The sequence below is a fragment of the Carassius auratus genome, chromosome 11 (assembly GCF_003368295.1).
Source record: "Carassius auratus strain Wakin chromosome 11, ASM336829v1, whole genome shotgun sequence".
Classification (NCBI taxonomy): Eukaryota; Metazoa; Chordata; class Actinopteri; order Cypriniformes; family Cyprinidae; genus Carassius; species Carassius auratus.
In genome coordinates, this window is record NC_039253.1 from 16,437,728 (window position 1) to 16,460,623 (window position 22,896).

Genomic DNA, 22,896 nt, shown 5'->3' on the forward strand with positions numbered 1-22,896 from the left:
TTGAAGAATTTTCCTAAAGATTGATATGAGCTGGTGCAATCCAGAGCTCAAGGTTAAAAACATCTTTTAGTAATTTTTTATCTGTGTTATCTTCAAGAAAAAAAAATGTAGCTGGGCAGAAGCGACCCCTACTGACGTACTACTTTAGATCTATCTATCTCTGAAAACATATAGAGACAATAAGAAATCTTTTAACTGCTACTATGTAAAAGGAATTCTTGCTGTAAAAAACCTTGTTTAAAGTGTTATTGCACTTGTATAGCAGTACTTTTAAATGAAAAAAAGTGCACAATACACTACTTTTGAATGCATTATTAGTTTTGTGCGTTTAATAGCAATTTAATTGGAGACAATCATGTGATTAATCATGATTAAAAATGTTAATCATTACCCAGCGCTTGCTTGACTGACTAATGTTAAGTGTACTTTCAGATATTTAATCATCATGATCTAAGAAATCTATCAACATCAGTCCGATTACAATAGGTTAATATAAGCAAAAGTTATTAGCATTTTTCTAAATTTCATTATAACTTTTGACCCAAACTCTTTGAGAACCGTGAGTGAATGGAGCTGAAGATTTTTGTAATTAGTGTTGTAACGATAAGCTAATTCGTTCGTAAAATACAGCATTTTAGAACAAAATTCAAAATGGCCGACACCCAAAATGGCTGACATGGTAATATATAATTTGACATGATGCACCAAATCTAAAGAGAACAGGAAAAATGTGCATTTTCCATATCTCATGACCACTAGGGGAAACCCTAGCCGAAACACTGCAGGTAGTCTCAGGTCATGCTTGATATAACACACACCAAGTTTGGTCTGGCCAAACCGTTGCAGAGATATAGCCTCACGTCCACTTTTGCATGCTTTTCATAGAATTCGTTCACGTGCTAGTTGAAAACAGTATGACTAATCAACTTGAATTCCAAAACTCTTTGCCAGCGTGGTCTGAAGATGATCTGGTTAAATTTTCATGACAATCAGTTCAATGCCCTAAGAGTTCGAAAAAGTAGTTTTTATGAACAATTGAAAATGGCAAAAAAACTAAATCTTACAACTTTTTTTATTAAGTGTTGGTGAGCCATACACCTTTACATTAGAGTTTACAGTACATCAAATGCAGGTATGCTGCGCACCCATTGAGATGAACTGAAAAATAGCATAGATCACTTTAGAGTTTAAACTTTGAAGTGCTCGTTGTGTTCGGTGAGTGTAAATTTATCTGTGCTAAACTTATACTAAGCATCCAACTCACACACTGGTTAGTAAAATCTGAGAATTTAATAGCCATTGGCTAATATTAGACATAATTAAGTCGAGTGAAGATTTAGTCTCATATGCAAATGATTTACTCGCATAGTAGAGGGTTGCCTGAGGAATACCCTGTCCTCTTAACTGGCTTCCATAACAAACCACACTCCCACGTTCAGGCCTGACACCGGTCATAAGCCTCATGATTTTGGCAAGATGCACCAGTGCTGTGTGCTGGGAGGAGACAATGAACATAACTGATGTCTTCTGCTTCCCTTTCTCCTTTTTTGTATCTTTTGTTCTGGATTTACAAAGGAGAGTATCCCACTTACAGCCAGAGATGTTGTGCCTAGGTCCTCATCATCTGTGAAATCAAAAGGTGCCCAAAACATCGGCACATGTGAGTGGCACAAACTATCATCTCTCCTTCTCTCAGCAGAATGGTGTTCATTTTCTCGAGTGCTTTTCTTCTTTCATTCAACCTTGTTTGTTCTTCCATCAGCCAGAGAATCCAGAGGGACTCGTGGCTCAGGTTGTATTATGTCTGTGGGTATAGGAGAAAAAAAAGAATGGACTACAGTGTTTGCCATCTAGTGAGAGCTTATTAGACAAGCTCTTGTGCTATTGTTGTGAAAATTAATACATTTTCTTTTGAGAGACTCTTGAATTCTGGCTAGACTTCTTCTCAAGGGCTGGTGGAGGGGCTTTTGTTGCTCTAGAAACAGAAACGTATTGCAGACTCTAATGGCAGTTTTAATAAGGTTCATTACCACTAATGCTTCTAATGATCGTACATGACTTTGTTTCCCTTTCACAGCATGTGCCCCTCTTCTCTCGCAAATGACAGGCTGACTTGTCTGGAAGGTCCAAAGCTGGTACATGAGGTTAAGCTCAGTGTGACTCATCAGATGCGATGTGATAAAGTGACATGCTTCTGTCTTATTCTGAGTTTTAGAAATTAAATTAAATTAAATTTATGCATTTTAGCAGACGCTTTTATTTTAGGCTAACAATTTCTAACATGTGTTCCCTGGGATTCGAACCCCCAACCTTACGCTTGCTAATGCAATGCTCTACCACTTGAGCTACAGGAACATAGAAATAACTAACCATGACCATGATGAACTAGCTGGGTTTCCATCCAAAGTTGCGAATTTTAAATTATGCGCAAAATTGGAATATCATACAAAACATTTGAGAACAAGCACTATTTCCATCCAATGAGTCAAAGAGAACAAAATTGCCACTTCCTGATAAACTGGCACTATACATGACTAAGAAGAGTAGGATAATCTCCTAAATAAAATAATTTTCCTATATAATAAATTACTTGCACCTCAGTACGAGCAGACGTAACACAATGAATGCGGTTATTGCTTTCGGAGGTGCTACTGTTTGGGAATGCAGTCGTTTAAAACAATTCTGGGAGGCAATTATACAGAAATACTTCGATTACAGACTTTGCTTGGGCATTTCCGAATGACCGCACCAACATTTTAGATGCTCTGGAGGAAGATCAGTCTGCTGGTTTGTCAGGACTTACCGTCAAATAGCACAATCACATTATATTTTTGAAGTGCTTAGAGGAATTTATTTGCAAAATGCATTTCCATCTCCCATTATTACCATTAACCATTTTTCGCAAAAGTCAAAAACCACCTTAAATGGAGCGTGATTAAGGCATTTTTATTTGAAATTCATTATTTCCATCACTCTATTCTGATGCGATACTTCAAAATGCACATAAAAGCTGGATGAAAACCAGCTGCAGTGTTTTGTCAGGAAGGGCACCACTACAGTTTCTGGGCCCTCTGAACAGTTTATTGCCTCTGTTGGTTTAAATGTCACTCCATTGTTGTTTGTTAGCACTGGCCCCTGGTCTGAAAGCGTGCAGGCGATGGAGATTCACTGCTGATTACAGAACCGGCTTTACTGACAAGATGTGCATTAAATATTGTCTAAGTTTTCTCCATTTGTGGATAATGGCTTTGACCACGGTTCGCTGGAGTCCCATAGGCTTCGAGATGGCTTTATAACCCTTTTCAGACTGATACATGTCAACTCCTTTTGTTTCTCATTTGTTTTTGAATTTCTTTAGATCATGGCATGATGTGTTGCTCTTTTATAGTACTTCACTTTGTCAGACGGGTTCTATTTAAGTGTTCTCTTGTTTCAACCGGTCTGGCCATAATCGGGCCTGGGTGTGGCAAGTGTAATTTATCCCGGCTTTCTAAAATAATGTGGTTCATTCACTTCACAGTTCTTTCATAATTTAACAGGAGGGGGCAATAAATTTTTCACATAGGGCCAGGTAGGTTTGGACAGCTTTTTTCCCTTAATAAATTAAATCATCATTAAAAACTGCATTTTGTATTTATTTGCATTAATTTTGTGTAATATTAAAATTAGTTTGATCTGAATCTTTTAAATGTGACACACAGGCCTATGCAAAAAAAAAAAAACCTTTTCACTGTATAGCACAACTATTTATATATATATATATAAAATAAAATGATTTTTGAAGCATCATGTGACACAGAAGGCTGGAGAAATGGCTGCTGAGAATTATTTTTTAAAAAGGTAGAACTTGTTATCGGCTTCGACATATAGCACAACTGAGCATGTGGCAACAAGTTCGAATCCTGTCTTTGGGTCCTTTGCCAATCTCCCTCTACTCTACCCTCTCTTCAGTGTTTTCCTATTTTCTCTCTACTGTCCCGTCTGAATAAAAGCATAAAGCCCATACAATATAACTTAAAACGTAGAATACTTGAAGAAAGTCTGCACACTCTACCAACAAATAAATAATCGAATGAGAGATAAAATGAATACTTTACTGTGCGGACTGTTTTTAAGAATTTGTGCCTTTTGGAATTTTTTGTTTTTGTCTAGTCACCTCATTTGGACTGGTTTGACGGTGCATTGAGTTCCTGACTATCCTTTAGAAAACTTTGCTTTGCCATCACAAGAACAAATTAAATTTAAGATATATTAAAACAAAAAAAGTTATTTTAAATTGTAACAATGTTTCAGAGTCCTGTTTTTTTTTTTTTTTTTTTTTTTTCTCTTTTTTTTCTCTCTTCAAATGAATGCCGCCTTGGTAACACAATTTTAAATGGTTACATTCCTAATCTCTGTACCACTCCTCATGCATAACATGGATGATGAGATACTGATGGTGCAAGCTGAGAAATATTATGACAAATTCCTTAAGTTCCACTCGGAAAACAATTTAAGGTTTTACACTTGGATAAGTGTCATGGAAAACATTGATTGGGTCTCGTCACATAGCATTTCGGACAGATGAATTGCTTGTTGCTGAAATTGTAACATGTTAAGACATGGTTAAGATGTGGTGTTAGACTGAGAAACAAATTCTTTTCTCAGTTTTACAGGCAGAGTGGAGTTCGGGATTGGAAAAACAGTTGGCGCCTTTGCCTTGTTTGCACCTGTATGCAATCCATCTCTCACATCCAACTACACCTCCACCCCCAGGCCTTTTGGCTGGGTTTATTTATTTATTTTTCTCTTCCATGTTTGATTTGTGTCTTTATTCTTACTTGCGCTCCTGTGGCATGATATCTCCTGCTACCCACGCTCTGCTAATGGTGGGTTTAATTGCTTTCTACCGACCTGCTTGTTTACACAAAGATTTGCTATGGCACTCGCTATCTGTGCTCGATGCCTCAGTGAATTCAGCATGTTGCTCGTGAAATGACAAGAACACACAAACAGCTCACTCTCTTCCAAGACACACTCTCTGCGTTCTGAATCGTTTGATGTAACCGTGCTCGCTTTTTTTTTTTCCATCTCAACAAAACACCCTTAATTCCCCCCTCCCCACACTCTCTCTCTTTCTGTCCCATGTTTCCTTGCTTCCATCTTTTAGGCGAGCCATGAGAGATTCTGAGATTGTGTAAGGGATTTCCTACTTCCCTTAGGTCACGTGACTGCAGACAGGGTGTGGCTTTTTCCAAGCAGCCGAGTTATTTATGGCAATGAATCAGTGTTCGTGCCAACCCCACCACCCCAGCACAGGCACGCACAGAGAGAGAGATAGAGAGAGATGGTTGTGGCCATTCCCCCCACCCCGTCCAGTCTACATAAACAGGATATTGTCCATTTCTAGTGAAGGGAAGGTAAAAGAAAGTGAGTGGGGCTGGCCAGTGCAAAACTTGATAGGGCTTCTGATTGTATTTTTTGTGCGTTACTATGCACTTGCTGGGATGCACTGAGTGCTTGCTAGGACATTGCTAGGTTGTTGCTAGGGAATTCTTGGCATTTGGTGGGTGGCTGCATTCTCTAACCCTCATTAGATGTAAACATAATGTTTCATACTTATAATTTACATTTCAAAATTTTGGGATCAGTAAATATAAAAAGAAGATAGAAAAAAAAGCTCACTAAGGCTGCATTTTAATCAAAATAAAGTAAAAACAGTAATATTGTGAAATATTATTACAATATAAAATTTATTTATTTATTCATGTGCACCCGCTATCCCAGTCTTGAGTGTCACATGAACCTTTAGAAATCATTCTAGTATGATGATTTATCTTCTAATTTTCCTTTGACTTCTTATTTATATTATTTCAAGATTCTTCTTTTAAGATTCTGTAATGAAAGTTCATTTAATTTGAAAATTCTAAACCATTTTGTGTAAATGAAATATAAAGCGAGAGAGGGTGAGAGAGTTTTGGATATCGTTGAATTGAAGCTTAATGTAAGGGCTGTTTGTTGAACATGCAACTTAATTTAGCAAAAAATTAATTTCATTTCATTCCAGTTTCACAGAGAATGTTGTTGTATTCATTTACAAATATGCTTTGGCAAACATTTTTCCTTGAAGTCAGCCACTGTTTGTTGTTTTACAGAAACTTGGAGCAGTACCTGCATACCACCCTCTTGTTCTTTGCCATAGTAATTGCAGTATACGAATTTAGTATCCACCTTATTTTTCCCGTAAGGGCGGGCATGGCCATTTTGTAAATTTGTATGTGTCTGGCTACCGGTGTCATTCACTTCCAGCTATTTTTAGCTGTAAAAAAAAAAAAAAAAAAAAAAAAAAAATATATATATATATATATATATATATATATATATATATATATATATACAGTGCACACACTAATATATTTGGTAAACAAAAACGTTTATTTTGGATGCGATTAGTCGCGACAGCAGTAGAACACACTGGTTCACTGTAGTGCAAACAATTTTACAGTTTACTGCACATTTATTATTTTTGTTAATTCCCTTCAGCGGTTAATGAACCAGATGTCTCGCACATTTACAGAAAATGGTTTACTTCCACCCTGAACAATAAGGTGGATACTCCTCCCTTGCATTATGGGCTACATAACTCAGTAAAGACTTTACAATGCCCTACTGTCTTAATGGCATGTTTCAACTTGGTGGTGGTGGGTTACTTCCTTTCAGTTAATGTTTTTTTGTGTGCAGCATGAGTCGGCTGGGTTGGTGCAGAGCGAGCAGCTGGGTCCAGGGCTCCGCATTCTGCCGCTTTAGTATGCAAGGCAGGTGTGGCTGCAGTCAGAGGGATGGTGGGCACAGGCCAACGCCTTGACACACAGACAGAGTGTTTCGCTCCCGGCCGCATCCAATTACACGCCCCCCGTTACACACACACACACACACACACTCACAACCCAGCACAATAATTTTCTGTCCTTTTTTTCTTTCCCTTTCTTTGCACCCCATCTGTCTGTTCAGCATGCATGCCTTCCTTTCCATCTCACATCCTGCTGTCTTCACCTCTCAGTCAAAATGTCTCCGCATCCGTCTCTTGCAGTCGCTTTGCAGCCATGCCTTCGGGAAAAAAAGACAATCCTTGTCTGCTTTGATGCACATCCACTATCAATCTTTTTTTTTTCCGATCAAGCTTCCTTGTCATCTATTTCAGCCACAGCTTATATGGTTCTCGCTCTCCCTGTCAGGGACCCAGAGGCGTCTGATGAATGAAAAGCTGAAATTTAAGAGCCGAGGGAAGCAAAGACGGATGACCTGTCTGTCCAGCAATGTACAGCCCCCATTAGAAAGGGGAATAGGGATGACAACCACCATTGAGTTGCTATTGACCGGTCAGCACTCTCTTTATAGGGTTAAAAATGACTACATAGTCATTTCTGGGCATCTGTTGCTTTTCCAACATTACAAAATGAGAGTTCTCAAGTTGCTGGCGTAGTTTGTTTATTTGCGCACCATTTGTCTCACTCTCCCCAGGGAGCTGCTGGATGTCTGTGAGCCCTCCAAGCCGTTTCCCTGATCCAAATAGATGTTTTTATGTATTACAAATGAAGCCGATGATCAAAAATAAATCATCCTCCTTTTAGCATACTTCCTGTAAAAGGCTTTCCCTCCGCCTTATCTGAATTAAACTTCATCCTTTCACTGGTAATTTAATAGCTGTCTGCATCCGGTGCTCCACCTTTAATTATTGGGAGTGCATCAGACTGTTTGATTTGCCCCTCCGGCATTGATGGCTTGGACTGGCCTACTTTGCTTCGTTGCATCTCCCTGTGCCATATTTAGTTAAAATACAAAAAAAAGCTGAGACTTCCGTCCTGCTCTCTACCACACACTTTTGATAGGTGAATTACATAGCTGCCTAATTTAATTCACTTCCTGATTAAAGGCAGATAAAAACATCCACACTCAGTCTAAAATGATAAAGCAATCATTATTGGGTTTTTGGTAATGGCTGACACACTGTGCTCGGCAGACATTTCAGCACCGAAGAAGAGCATTATTGTAATTTTTAGTCACTGACAGTATAAAACGGCTTCGTCTGCAGGGAACTGAGATGTTTTCTCTTCTTTTAGATGCGCACTAACTTGCATGTTTTCCTCAAACTTTTGAGATGCAATGTAGACTGATGACTCATTCTTATAAAAACCTGACAGACAGAGTGAGAGGGTGGAGAGAGAGAGGAAAGAAAGAAAGAAAGACCAAAGAGGTGGCGAGGCAGCGCAGGGTTTGTGGTGTTTCAGAGCCCCAGTGGAGTGGAGGCGGATACGGGCCTAAAGGCCTGCACTGGCACCGCTGCTGCAGGACAGTGGAGGAAACAGATGTGGCCATGATTTACATCTGCTGCCTACCAGCAACTGCTCAAACGCTTTAATCTCACAGCAATGCCTCGTTCTTATTTCCTTCCTCTCTCCCTTTCTTTAGCGTCTTCCGCTCACCCGCATGTCCCCACCTACTTTTACACTCCCCCATGTCTCGGCAGCCCCCCCTCCATCTCCACCGCAACCACTCCCCACCCTTCATCATCCCCTCCAGCTCGATCCACACGTTCAGCCTGAGCTCAGATGCTTTAATCCTCTGTGTCTTACCATCCTCCTCACACTCACACTGGGATGGGGAGTGTGAACTACTTAGTGCACCCTCTTCTCCATTTACACAGCCACACACTTCCGCCACCGCTGAGATTTTATGCAGACGCCGACCTCTCTTTTCATTTTACCGTGTGTCTGGTGACTGCTGCGGGGTGAACATGCATTAATGTGAAGCAACACTACTCAAGTGAGCTTCAAAATGCGAAAATTTGACTCGCTGCAGTTTACTAATGAACTGTCTAATAGCAAGAGGTCATTCAGGCCATTGTGTCATCCTGCCAGAACATTATTCTGCTTTGCAGTCAGATGTTTGTAGCTTAATTTGTCATGGAGACTGCAGTCATGGTGAAGGCGAACATAAATACTTATTTGTAGGAAGTGAGGTCACCCAGCTCCTCCCTTGACATGTTGTTGCTTCACACGTGGGTAGAAATAGAGAAATGGGTGAGGGCTGATTGTTGATGTACATTTTCAGATTTAATTCAAGTTTACTTAAAGTTAATTTCTAGTTTACTTAATTTTTCAGATTTGTTTGGGTGTATTATTGTTATATGGAATTTAATGATTCTATTTGAAGGCTATTCTATGTTAATACTTCAAATTGTGCAGGGCAGGGTTTCAGATTTAAAAGAAATAAGTAGTCATTCATTTTGTAAATCAGTGTACACTGGTTATGCTTATGTGTTTTTGATTCACAAAAAAAAAAATAATAAAAAAATGACAGTATTGTGATCATTCAAATAAAGAGAATATATATTTAAGTTGTGCTTACATGGACTGGCCCGTAGTAGCCCTTTTCTTTTCACATATATTAAACTGTCATCAGTGTTGTGACAACCTTTGGACCTGTTTGGTTGCACATTCACCAAATCTACACCCAGAACGAAAATGCTGGTTTTGTATGCCAGGCCTTATTGCACCAGCCTACTTCTGTCTGATATTTTAACCTTGCATATGGCTCTTTGGGCTGAGCTCATCCTCTAAATGCATTGTAGGAGAGCATTTAAAATGATTTGTTAAATGCCCCTCAGGGACTGTGTGATAAATTGCACTGTTATTAGGCGAAAGTCAGTGCAACTGTCAGGCCTCCACATAAAAGGTCTGCTGTCGGATTGGTTTATCAGTATGACCTTGGCAAACAGGTAGTAGTTATCTTGTATTTTTCATGGAATGTTTTACCACCAGTAGGTTATTGATGGAAGCAGCCCTACTTTTTATTCTGGTTTTACACAGGTGATGTCTTTGCTTAAAAATGTGAGAATCTCAACCATGTAACATAGGCGATAGAGGGTGGAGTGATATGCTTTGCTGTGTGGTTTTGGCACCGTGTCACCGGACTACACTGATTGGTTGACTTACAGCTGCTGAAAATTGCAATTTGACAGCTTTATACTTCACCCTGGGTAGTGTTATTTAGTGCTTGAATTGAAGTATTCTTGCCTTCAGAAGTGTGAAAGAGACCTTGTAATATCCTCCATACACCGAATCTTGTGTAGAGAAACAAAAGAACAAAAGCGTTCAAAGGTGTGCAGATGTTTGCCTTGGTTGCTCTTTTGTGTAAAGGTTTTTTTTTTTTTTTTTTTTTTTTTTATTCAGTCACCATACTTTTCCCTTGAAATAGGCTTTGGAAAATAGCTTTGCATACACTAAGCGTCATTTAACAGCATTTGTTTTTTTTACCCTGGGTCATACAGTGCAACGACTAAATATAGTGCGTCCATATTAATCACAGTGTTGCGAAAAGCATCTGAATTAGCTGTGTTTGCTAAGGCAAGCATACCTATCACTATTGTTCAAACCTGGGTTTAGGAATTTGAACAAACTCCTAAAACAGTTTTTTTAACTCCGCCAAGGTGTTTGTGCTGCAGGTATGAATGATGCCTCAATTACTGCAGCTTGTTGAGGCGAGGTGTGCTATTGCTGTTCTAGTTGAGTCAGTAAGACTTTCCCATAGCTTCACCACTCAATTGTGTACATAAATTCCTTCATATTTTTTAAAAGAAAAAGATTTTGTGCAATATGCAGACATTTGTGAAGCAGAAGATTGGTTGATGGGTATTGATGGGTGATGGTCTAGGGCTGGTAAACATTGGGAGGGGCTTTCCATGCTGTGAGTGGAGAAAAGGAATGGGAAGAAAGCTAGTTTAATGAGATTAGAAAGTGGACTGTGGGAGTTTACTTTGACTAAACAGATGAGTCTTTTGAAAATGAGTCTCAGACTTTGCTAAAAACTGTTTACAATGTTGATTAAAAAATATTTATTTAGCATCAGATCATGGAATATTGGTGATTTTATATCTGTGGTGGAAGAAAACCCAAGCAACTACATAGGTTTTTCGAAAAACACTTATCAGAGATGAACTTGGGTGGGTCCTCTTCAGCATGGCATGTGACATTGCTTTATAGATTTAGCCTCTTTGTTTTTTTTTTAAGCACTCAAACATTTTATGTGCTCTGCTAATCTAAAGGCTCGGTAATGGCCTCTCTCAATGCCTTGGGCAATGGATGACATTTGTTTGGAAACACTGTAGCGCTTGTTCGTGTGACATTTACACATTTCGACATTTACAGACACCGTTACATTAGTACTAATGTTAGAACTAAACCTGACTAATGTGGTTTGCTCAAACACACAATTATACATAAAACAATGAATACATTTTTAAAATCAGACCTCACTTTAGGTACTTTAAACTCTGATGCGACTGGGTGCCGGGGTTAAAATATTACTAAAGAGAGGTGAGAATAATTGACCTCAGCAGTTTAAACCATTCATCAGAATTGGGTCACTTTGATCAGAATAAAACTACCATGGGCTGATGTCTCCTCTGTTAGAGGTTAAGAGGTCAGTGCAGTGTGCAATGAGGCTGAAGCTTGACTGACGCTGAAGGAGGAGTGGACTGTAATCCAATCTGGGTTAAAATCCACCTCAGGGCTTTCCAGTATTCAGTGCTTCGCTTTTTATGGCTACCATCACTGACTGTGCGAATGTGATAGTGGGAAATTGGCCGTAGCACTGGTAGATGTATCCCAGTCCGAAATTTCATCTCTGATCACTGCAAGCACACATCAAAGAGTGACCTCTATTTTTCATATTCCGCGTGTAGAAGAAAACCCGACGGAGTTGGAAGCTCCCCTATCTCACATTAACACAGACCCCCTTATCTCTGAGTTTTTTTTTTTTCATTCCCCAGCTTTTTTTTTGTTGTACCCACTACCCTCTGTGTTTTCCTCCTACCCTCTTCTGTGGGCTTGGAGACTGGCAGCAAAACAGTAAACACTTTATTTAGCTCCTAAACTATGGATTCCTTCGGGGTTAATTATTTATGTATGACTGCGATGGATGGAATCTGTGTCGGAGTTGGAGATTCCCACTAGATGTGCAAACCTAGGCATCTTTTATGGGTTGCATGTGTACGTTGTGATTGTTCCAGTGCATGAGGAAGTTTGTAGAACTGCTGTGTGGGGGAAAGAAAGTTGCTGCTCTGTATTTTGTAACATTTTGCCATTTTCCGACCGTTTTATCACTTCATTCACAAGCAGAAGCGGTTCTAGTCATTTAGATCACGTCAACATTGCCTGTCTGTTCTGTCACACAATGTTCAAGTTCGAAATTAGGACATTTTTCCACTGATTTGCAAAATAATTTAATGCCTGTCTGTTTTTCTTTTTGTTTCAGTTTTTCTGTGGTGCATCTCGAGTCTACAGAGCATCCATTTAATGCCTTGCAGCAACGGTAACATGTCCGACTTGGATCATTCCCTTCAGAAACACTTCCTCTGATGCTCGTTCGCTCTCAAGACAGTTCTGATCACATCGCTGCAAACACACAGAAAGACCTGTTGAACTTGAACACTGTAACACCTATCTGAAGCATTCCTGTATCACCCAGTCTTACGTTTACAAGTGGATCATCGGAAGTCTCACGTCCCAAGGCTTGACTGAAACTCGAGGAGTCAAAATGGCAAACAACACTGCAGACCACCCGCCGGGGAACTCGGTCGCCGAGGTTGACCATGAAGTGGACTTTGGCTGCACGACGATGCAGCTCCGTGAGCTGATGGAGCTCCGCAGTGGCGAGGCAGTCAGCAAGATTGCAGAATGCTACGGAGATGTGCAAGGGATCTGCCGCAGGCTCAAGACCTCACCTATCGAGGGTAAGAAGCAGTGAAGATCTACACCTACACATGCACGACAGCTTGATGTAGTTGTGCTGTATGCAGAAAGCACTGGTACATGTTGCACAATCACTTTTAATTGATGTATATTTGAAACGCTTATTTACCAGATAACTAAATATGTTGCATATTTCAGGTTTAATATATCCTAAATCCATTTCAGCAATGAAAGCTTTAAATATTTAGCTGCAAGCATGACTCCACTCCACCATACTTCATTGTAAGCATGATTGTGGGAAGTGTTGTGTTTTACATGTGCTTTGGAAAAGCTCTATCATCTAGTCATCTGACCACAAGCTCTTTTCTCACGTCACAGTTTGGTCACGTGTGCATTTGTGGCAAACTCCGGACATGCTTTGCAAAGTTCCTTTAGAGTACTGGATGCTTTTGTGCCACCCTCATATACGTGCCAGCGTTATGCAGAGCTTTTTAGATTTATTTCGTTCTCGTCTACTGAGCTCTGTGATTGTTCACTGCTTTGTGGTTTCATATCCACTCTGCATTTCAAGAGGAGAGTCTTGTGGGACAAGTTTTTGTAGGCAGTGTTTTGGTAATTTGACGTTTCTACTGCTGGATAATTCAGCTAGCAGTGTCCCCTTTTCCTAATTTAAGCATTTTTGTTGCTTTGCCCCAGACATTTTTGGTATGTTCTTCACGTCTTGGGTTTTACAGCTGACCTTCAAATCTACTACATAAAAATGCATTCTTGATGGGAATATTTTGGGTTGAAGGCAAGTTAAGCACAAGTTATTTTCTGTGGTAATCAACAGCATAACACAGATGCTGTCAGTATCTTAAGTTTATTTTGCGTTTAACCCGGAGTATGCATTGCGTTAGATGCAATCAGACAATGGTTTTACTCAGAAATGTGTCTTGACGGTAATACTTGGATATCATCTAAACTCATTTTAGAAGTTTTATCTTGCATTAATCTGTTGTCTTATGTAGTTTTGTAAATAGTATATATATTTTTCTTTACCTGTGTTTACTATGAAACCAGCCTTTTTTCCAACATTGAGTTGAAAGTCAGTGAAACAGATAAAACCCAGAATATTCTTTAACAAAGTCCCTACAACATGGTACTTTTTAGGCCTTTCTGACACATGAATTCATACAGACAGTCAAGAAAGAGGGAATGTGATTGGAAAATGTTGCAAGCTGGATTCAAACTGGTCTCAGCTGTATAAACCTACAGCTTAATGTATGCTAACCACTAGACCATGGCTGCAAATCATGGCTGCAAATCAACATAGCTCATCCAAAGAAAAGCTAGACCCTCATACTGACCTTTGAAAGATATTCACATATGTTTACTGAATAAGCATTCCAGTTTACAGAATGACTGTACGTTCCTCCTTCCCTGTGACCTTGATATTGTAATATTTTATGATAAACCAGTTTGTCACACCATCAAGGTGGTCTTATTTCTCCTCCATCAGCGCAAGGTGAGATTAGGCTTCGCTGTCATCCCACTAAGCAAACACCAGCAGGCTTCTCATCTCCACTTCAGCATATGGGCTCTGTTGGATCATTCTACCATTGAAATTTGCTCCACACCGTGTCCTTAATTACATTTTAGATCATCGCTCTGTTCCATTTAGTAATGAAGGGACAACTGTACAGACTTCTCCACACAAGAAATGACTCATTTTATTGAAGGGGGCATAATTATGTTTTCTCTTTCGCCTTTAAATGGAAGAGTAGGTGGAATAAGTAAAGGAGCATTTCTTTTAAAGGTGCTGTGGAGTCCTTTTGACATGGTTCTTGTCACATAGCATAAACGTGTTTTGTCTGGGGCGTGCGAGTCTGACTGCTTTCGTGCATTTGTTAAAAGAAAGGAAGCAAAAACATTGAAATTGACAGTAGAGGCATATTAGCTTGGCACTGGCCTCGATGTAAGCTCTTGTTGCATGCTTGGCTTATAAGGAAAAATGAATCATCACCGGTATGCTGTAATATATATATTTTTAAATCCAAGCCCCTCCTTTTTGCATTACAGCATAACACAGACCGCTGAATACAGTTCCATTAGTCCATTCAATAGTTATAGGTTCAGCAGCCATTTATGTGTACTCTTTATGGTCGAGATATGTTGAGGCCTCCTAAGAAACGACTAAATCATAGATAAGAACAAAAGATGTTTTTAACCTCTTATCTCTGCCTTTAGACTTCGCAGGTTCTACCGAACCACTCCTCAAATTCCCTACTAAATCAATACAAGTTGTTTTCACACCGTGGCTCTCAGTGGACTTTGTTTGCTCAACTTTTTTGGAGGGTATCACTTGTTTATTTGGCTGAATGGCTAACAGAATGGGTTTTATCACTTCCTTTCATTTGTTTCCTGTTAATATAGACAATCTTTTGGCAGCTGTTCCAATCACGCCAAGGCCTGAACAAGGAAGACCTACTCTTTTAGTTCTTTCAAAACAAGTTATAATAGAAATCTTTGAGGATATCAGTAAGAAATGTTTAGGATGTAAGGATAGTTTTTTTTTTTTTTTTGGTATGTGTTAGGGGTGTGACGGTTACTATATAACCGTGAGACCGGTCATATACCGGCCAAAACCTTGTCATTAAAATATTTTTTACAAACATTTTTTATCAAAAATTATTTTCATTTTTTAGGTAGGATCATAAGATGCGCAATATATTGGGAGACATGGTTTTTACCACTTAATGAAGTTTTGTAAATCGTCAGACATGATATTTACCACTTCATTAAATTTTCTTTGTAGAAAACCTTTCTTAAAAACAAATTTCGTTTTGAACAAATTTTATCTTAATTTTAATAAATGTTTCATCAACCAATTGCATGTATTTTAATAAATAAAAAGCAAATATAGCAGACAATGATAACCGTGACATGGAAGCACCAGCGCGCCGCGTTCACTTGCACTGCACTGTGAACTAGAGTGCATCTCATCGTAATGAAACTCAGCGTAGGCCTATGCCTCATACATTAGCATTAAATATCTTTGCTGCATCCTTTCTAGAACAGACAATGGCTTTTTTTTTTTTTTTTTTTTTGCGGCTCGCATCAGCAAAGCATTGCATCGTCCATAGACCGGAAAACAATCAGTGGATTGCGGGTGGGTGCGGCTTTGAAATTTGCTCAAAAAACTTTGGCGCGGATGATGAGTTTTGTGACAGATCTCCATAATAAACGGAGGTCTGAAATCTCTGCCCCTTTACTGATCAGAGCGCGCGCTGACACGGAGTTAACCCGCTTTCTCCAAGAACAACCAATTGACTCTACGGCAGATCCACTAGCATGGTGGCGAGACAAATGAAACACGCTATCCGCTCCCAACCCCCACACACCCCCCGACTGTTATGTTATGAACCGTCACATTTGACTCACGTCATAACCGTCATCACCAATTCTGACACCGGCACACCCCTAGTATGTGTTCTGACAGTTAATATTATAGGAGACATACATTGATAATAAAACTCAGTTGGATCACAATTGGTCTTATGCTCACCATTGCTGCGTTTATTTGATCAAAAATACAGTAAAACAGTCATACCATGAATTAGTATTACTCTTTTTGTAATATATTTTAAGACGTTGTTTATTTCTGTGATTGCAAAGCACATTTTTCAAGCATTACTCCAATCTTCAGTGGCACATTCTAAGATGCCGTTTTCTTGCTCTTCAACTTTTCTTATTATTAATGTTGTAAACATTGTTGCGCTTCTAAGTATTTTTGTATGAACCCACAATGCTTTTTTTTCAAGACTCTTAGATAAATAGAAAGTTCAAAAGAACAGCATTTATTTGAAATATAAATCTTTTGAAACGTTGTTTGCAAACATTTGCATCCTTGCTGAATAAAAGTATTTATTATTATTTTTTTATCTTATTGACCCCAAACCTTTGAACATATCAATGTATCAAGGTTATGATGTAACTCAAAAGTGCTTTTAAAGAACTTGCTCATTGAACATGTGGTACTGTGGACGAGAGCCTAGCTGCTTAACATGCCATTTGAATACCCAATATAGCAAATTGCCATGGCAGCAGAAGCATATCACAGCCCACTATTAAGTCCAGTTGCAGGTTTATATCTGCACAGATTTACTTGGATGGTCAATTAATGTGAATATTTCCTGCTCCTCTCTGAATAGCCTGATGGAAAAGCACCATCCGTCTGTTCAACAGGTCTAAACAATCACGCATCAGATATGAGGGAGGGAGAGCATAAATGCTTATGACAGAAATAATTTTCTCTGCGTTTTCCTCCCTTAGCTGTGATACGGCATCTGAGATTTGTGATTTACTGCATGTCTCACATTCACCATAATGTTATGTAGTTATATCTACGCAGTGAGTAGCAATATGATAATATGAAATAATTTCTGTAGATTTTATGAGACCTGCTGGGAAAGTGAAACTCAAGCAGCCTTTTCTTAGTTATAATACATTCAATATGAAATGAACCGACTGATCCTGTTCAGAAACTCCTGAGGTTCTTGCGTGCCAAGAGGAGAGTTGGAGGTGTTGTTTTGAAAGGGCAATGGAAGCAGGGGGCAAGGATGTACCTTAAGTCCCCCATGCACACTGCAGGACCCCACAGCTTTTCTATCGCTCTCCTTCTCTCCAGTGACTCGAGGATCCATCCATAGTAACTTTGTAGCCTATTTTCTTTGTTGATTGCTGAATGAGGCATTAATCAGCAAATATTTATATAGTATAGCTTTGTTTAACATGCCTTAGCATGAGTTGTGTGGCAAGCCAAGGTGAATTTGAATGTAAAGAATTCCAATTTAAATTATTTTAATACTAAATGAATTCAAATAACAAATTTGTAACTTTAAAAAAATAAGTAGGTTTACAGTTTAGCATTTTTTTTATTGTAGGAAATTAACACTTTAATTGACACAACCAGTAAAATCTTTAGAATCAGCTGTGGGATGGAGTTTGCACTGAAACAAGTTTGGTGAAAAAAAAAAAAATTGCACACGTGTGTCATGTGTCTGTATGTCAATCGGAGGAAGCCACTCCCATTTGGAGATCTCCAGGCTGCAGTTATACACCCTTCTCCTTGGGCATGCAAGTGCAGCTCCTATATCATTTTATGTGAAAACATCAGATTCTCCAAAACTGTTCATTAAGCTTACGATTTAATTTCATATTTGAAATCACAAAATAAATCTGAAAATGACTGCATCATAAATGTTGTCTCTTTTGCACAAAGAGTGTTATAAAAAGTAAATTTTCCTGGGTGAGAAAAGCCAGTGTGCATGCACAGTCCTGAGTGCACGTCGACTTGTAATTAATGGTGCAAAGCATAAATAAATGATAACAAATATGGAGGTTGTTTTCTTCAAGTGCATGTGGTCTGGTGTGTATTAATGGAGGCTTTCTTCAAGAGATGTGAGCTAGCTGGAAAAACACATTAAAATGACATGCATTCTTCTCGCCTTATCTCCCCCTAGTGTTTCAACAACAAACAAAAAAAAGTTTAGGCTAATTGGAGTCCAGTCTTGCATGACAAACTAAGACCTTTATTAAGCACACAACTCCTTAAATTCTCATCGAAGTGTTCTCCAATGCAAGAGCATTGTGTCCTGTTAGCATGGGTTTTTACTTTTATTCCGGTACACAGGCAAGTCGGGAGCCCTTATATACGCAATGCATCATTAAGAGCTGATGAACACTTCCTTAACCAGATAGAAAGAAGCAGATTGGAAAATGTCCTTTTCTTAACTATTTTTGTATACTTAAGCAACATGGGACCAAAGGCAAGAGTCACAGTACTGTTAGATATGCTGTTGTGTAATAGAAATGATCCTTTCAAATAAGCTTCTATGGTGCCTGTGGGGTCATATGATCAAACTATGGTGTTATTGCATTGTGATGTGGGAAAGGATTGCCTAGTTTGAATAACAAATTGATGTACATACATTTAATCAGTTCAAAGACACACTGAAATGTGTCTCACACTGTGCAGCAGCAAAGAGATTTAGTATAGTAATTCAAGGTAAAACATTAAAATGATGCAGTCAAGCTATAAATGAGTTACCTTTATCAAATGATGATAAGTGGGCAATTAAAAATGAAACGCACATGTCATGTTTTCATTTTAAACGCATCTATCATGATTTTGTACTTTTAATTGCTTTTTATTTTTTCAAGAGTTCTTTAAAGAAATAAAAAGCCCATTCCCCGGGGAACAGCAGAGAGATGAGCTGCCAGGCGTTAAATATGAAATGATTTACCTGTCCAGCGTTGATTATCATTATTTTAAAAGCAGAAAAGCTGTTCCAAACCTTCCTTTAGGTGATAACAAAGAGATTTTCGACCGTGTTTATTTATGTCCAGTAAAAAAGTGGTCTGTATGCCTTAATACAAATGTATTGCAAGCATTTTGATAGTTTTATGTGAGGAAGATAGGCCAAAATAAGTTATTCTCAGAGCAATCTTCCATTTATTCAGCAAGTTCCTACACTTAGCTTAAACATAAGATTCATGGTTTAATTTATAGACCGTGTAATTTCCTAAACAAACAGTTAGTGGGTTTGAAGTAAACGGCATAAGAAAGGAGGACATGGTGTATTTACTGCTAGGCTCTGTGTTTCAGGTTGGCGGTTTTCTGAGAAAATGATGGCCATGTTGTTCAGAGAGAGAGAGAGAGAGTTGGTGTATCTGTAGGGGGTGTGACTGGCTCTCCTCCAGACAGCCACAGCCCTTATGCTGTCCATGTGTTCACGATCTCTCTCTCACCTCTCATCTTGGCCAAGAGAGCAAAACAAAATGCAGGATTTTTAAGGTGGAATTCAAGGTTTAAGGTTTCATATGATTTTCTTGCCGTAAATGCTAAAAATCCAAAACAAATTTAGAAAAATATTTTTCATTGCATAAACGGACATAAACTGTCATGCCAGAGTTTGGATTCTGTTTGCATTTGTTTTAGAAAAGTCCCCTTTGCTTGCCCAGTCTTCATGTGTTAGATGAGAAATACAACAACATCATAATATTGTGAAATATTACTATGCTTCACATTTAAAAGTTTTCTATTTGAATACATTTTACAAATTAGTTTATTCCTAGCAGTCCTGATTAGTCAGCAGAGAAGGCAGTAGCACGCAAGAGTTTGCTTGGTACCTCATTTCTGTTCCTGTTGTTTAAATTTGTATTTGCTGCTAGGAAGGATTATTTTGATTTGAACTTTTGTAAATGACTTAAGGATGAGTAAATGACACCATCTTAATTCTTTCGCACAATCTGTCCAGTCAGTAACTGGGCACAATCTGTGCTTCTGAAAATTGAAGAATTGAATCCCATAATACAGGCTGGACCAATACTTGTTAAAGTGATCTGTAATGTTCATGGTCTTCCTCCCTCTGTGCATTTGAAAAAGGTTACTAGTACTGCCCAAAGTGTTCGACGCCTCACAATGTTGCCCTTTGTGGAGATGTCTTGTGACTGCAAATATTTGCTGACGAAAACAACTCCAAACTTATTCTCCATTTCGGTTTCATTTATTGTATGCTAAATATAACACCATATACTGCAAACCAAGGTGAGTAGTGTAGTTTTATGAACAAAATGAACGGCTGCCTTGTCTGTACGTCTTTCCCTTGTGATGTCATTTGTGTGCTGAGTTGGAATGCAGCCTGTTGTGCTTGGTTGTCAGCCTGGCCCCGCTGAGCTCTGCGGCCCTATTAATGATCTCCTCCATTACCATCACAACTGTCTCCCCTCAGCATCCTCTTTCAAAGCCTTTGCTTCAGTCACCTTGACACCAGCCCTCGGCAACAGCCTCCCAGCCATAGATGTGACTGCAGTTGTCTGGAGGCAGTCAGCTCTTGTTAGCCTTGAGCGTATAAAAACGTATGAATAATGTTTGGGTGCCTGTAGTTGATGATCTCTTGAATGGAGACCTCCATCTGTCAGTCCTTACATCACCACATTATTACTGTTGATTTAGTTTCTTTTGCTTTTGATTTTAAGGCATCATGATGGACAATTTCATCTCACAATTTTTGAGACCAGAGTGCTCCTCGACTTTCCATCCTTAGGCCACAATGGGACTTTTGTTTACCTGATTTGCATGACCGAGTGCTTTCTTCCAAATTGAATCCATTCTGTTGACGTGGCCGGTTGTCGTCTTTGTTGACGTGAGTCAGGAGTTTTGTGGGAACTGGGAATACACCTAGTTTGTGTCCTGATACCGCATGTTTATGTTGACGGGTATGAAAAACAACATCCAGCCTAAATAAAGAACTCAAGATGATGTAGAAGATCCTCGAAATGCTTAAATAAATGCCACATTGACTTTAAATTCCACACGGAGAGCCAGGATGCTTTCGACCTAATTCCCAATCCCGTAAATGTCGACACGTATACAAATCACTCACAGACTGGCCTGCACCAAGAGATAAATGGACGGGGAGAAATAAAGATAGGGGGCAATCTCTGGAAAATCAATTCTGACCTTCAGCATGTTTAGAGTAGAGGTCAAACAGAAGGATTGCTTGATTACCAAACAGCACCCTGCTGATAGAGAAATATTTGGTCACAACCATGCTTCTAATCTACGGGACATTATTATTATTATTATTATTATTGCTTATTTTTATGGAGAATGGTTTTAAACCACTGCTTAACATGGTTGAGAGTGCTACACTAAAGGCACAATTAAATTATAATATCCAGCTATTTAATAAATTAATATGTAACAGACAAGTGAAAATCTATCAAGTACAAATGAACATGATGATAATTTACTCATCCTCATGCCATTCCAATCTTTCTTGAATTTCTTCTGTGGAACATAAAGATTTTTCAAACAGTGTTTTTTTTGTGCGTGTTTGTGTGCATACGACAAGTCAGTGGGTTCAAAACAATGTTATTATTTTAAAATAACACATCATATATATATATATATATATATATATATATATATATATATATATATATATATATAAAAACAAATAAATGAAGTCTTTTCTTTTTAAGGTTTTTAACCATATGAGGGTGAGTAAACATAATTTTCAGTTTTGGGTGAGCTATCCCTTTAATAAGTCAGTCAATAAGAACCATCCTCCATATGGCCAAGCTCTTATTGTATCTTTCCTCTGGTTCTTATCTAAAATCTCAGCTGCTAGCTTTCCATTCTCTATCCCCCTGGAAGCCTTGCTGCAGTGCCAGTCATTAGCAGACTGGTCAGTGGACAGCTGCGTCTCCGAGGAAGTATGTGCACACGCTCTCGCCGTATCCCATGTTCTTCTGTTGCATAATAATTTATTTAGCGATACTGACAAGATTCAGTGTTTTTTTCAAAGACCTAATGCTGGCAGAAAGAAGTCCATCACATCTGATATGTCTGCAATTTGTGAACCAGGATTGATGTGAGGGCACATTTTTTAACAAAGTGGGGGGAATAAATCAAAAGTATTCGCTTGTTAAGTCTGACGTCACGTAGCAGCGCTTCAGTGTCCAAACGCTCTATCAGTTACCACGAGAAAACAACAAAAGGTGCTAATATAAACTCACAATGTGATACAATACTAGCGAAAAAGTTATAATCTTAACCTTTAACTCCATACCGGAATCCCAGATAGCCAGACAATGAAAATATAAATATAAAAAAAATATATAAAAATTATTTGTGTTTGGGACACTGTGAGCACGGAGACTGTAGTGTATACCGTAAGTTTGAAAGCGTTTAGCTTAAATGATTAATATGAATAAACAGTGCTCATAAACAGCTGCTGGGGTAGTATTCTCAAGTGAAGCGAGTTGAGGCTTGGACCCGGAAGCAGCGCTTCTTACGTTATCACTTAACAACCGAATAGACAGATAAAAGAGGAAAAATGACTAACCTGGTTTTTAAATTGTTTCTGTGCGAAATCCATTTAAAGGGGGTCATATGACGTTGCTAAAAAGAACATTATTTTGTGTATTTGGTGTAATACAATGCGTTTTATGCTGTTTGAGGTTTATAAAATATAATTATTTTCCATATAATGTACATTATTGTTGCTTCCCTTTGCTCTGCCTTTCTGAAACGCATTCATTTTTACAAAGCTCATCATTCTAAAAAAGCGAGATATAAGCTGATTGGCCAGCTATCCAGTGTGTTGTGATTGGT

At 38.7% G+C, this 22,896-nt stretch overlaps 1 protein-coding gene across 5 annotated transcripts in view; it reads left to right on the plus strand.

The window, feature by feature from the left end:
- Window positions 1–22,896, plus strand: part of LOC113111213 (plasma membrane calcium-transporting ATPase 2-like) — a 78,951-nt gene that overhangs the window by 24,562 nt on the left and 31,493 nt on the right. For 4 of the 5 annotated variants that reach the window (XM_026275780.1, XM_026275778.1, XM_026275775.1 and 1 more), the window contains exon 2: window positions 12,295–12,772. In XM_026275780.1, the coding sequence (XP_026131565.1) occupies window positions 12,577–12,772 (196 nt within the window). In that variant the 5' untranslated portion in view covers window positions 12,295–12,576. Of the gene's footprint in view, window positions 1–12,294; window positions 12,773–22,896 lie in introns of those variants that run through there. The other variant, XM_026275776.1, reaches the window with a different exon arrangement.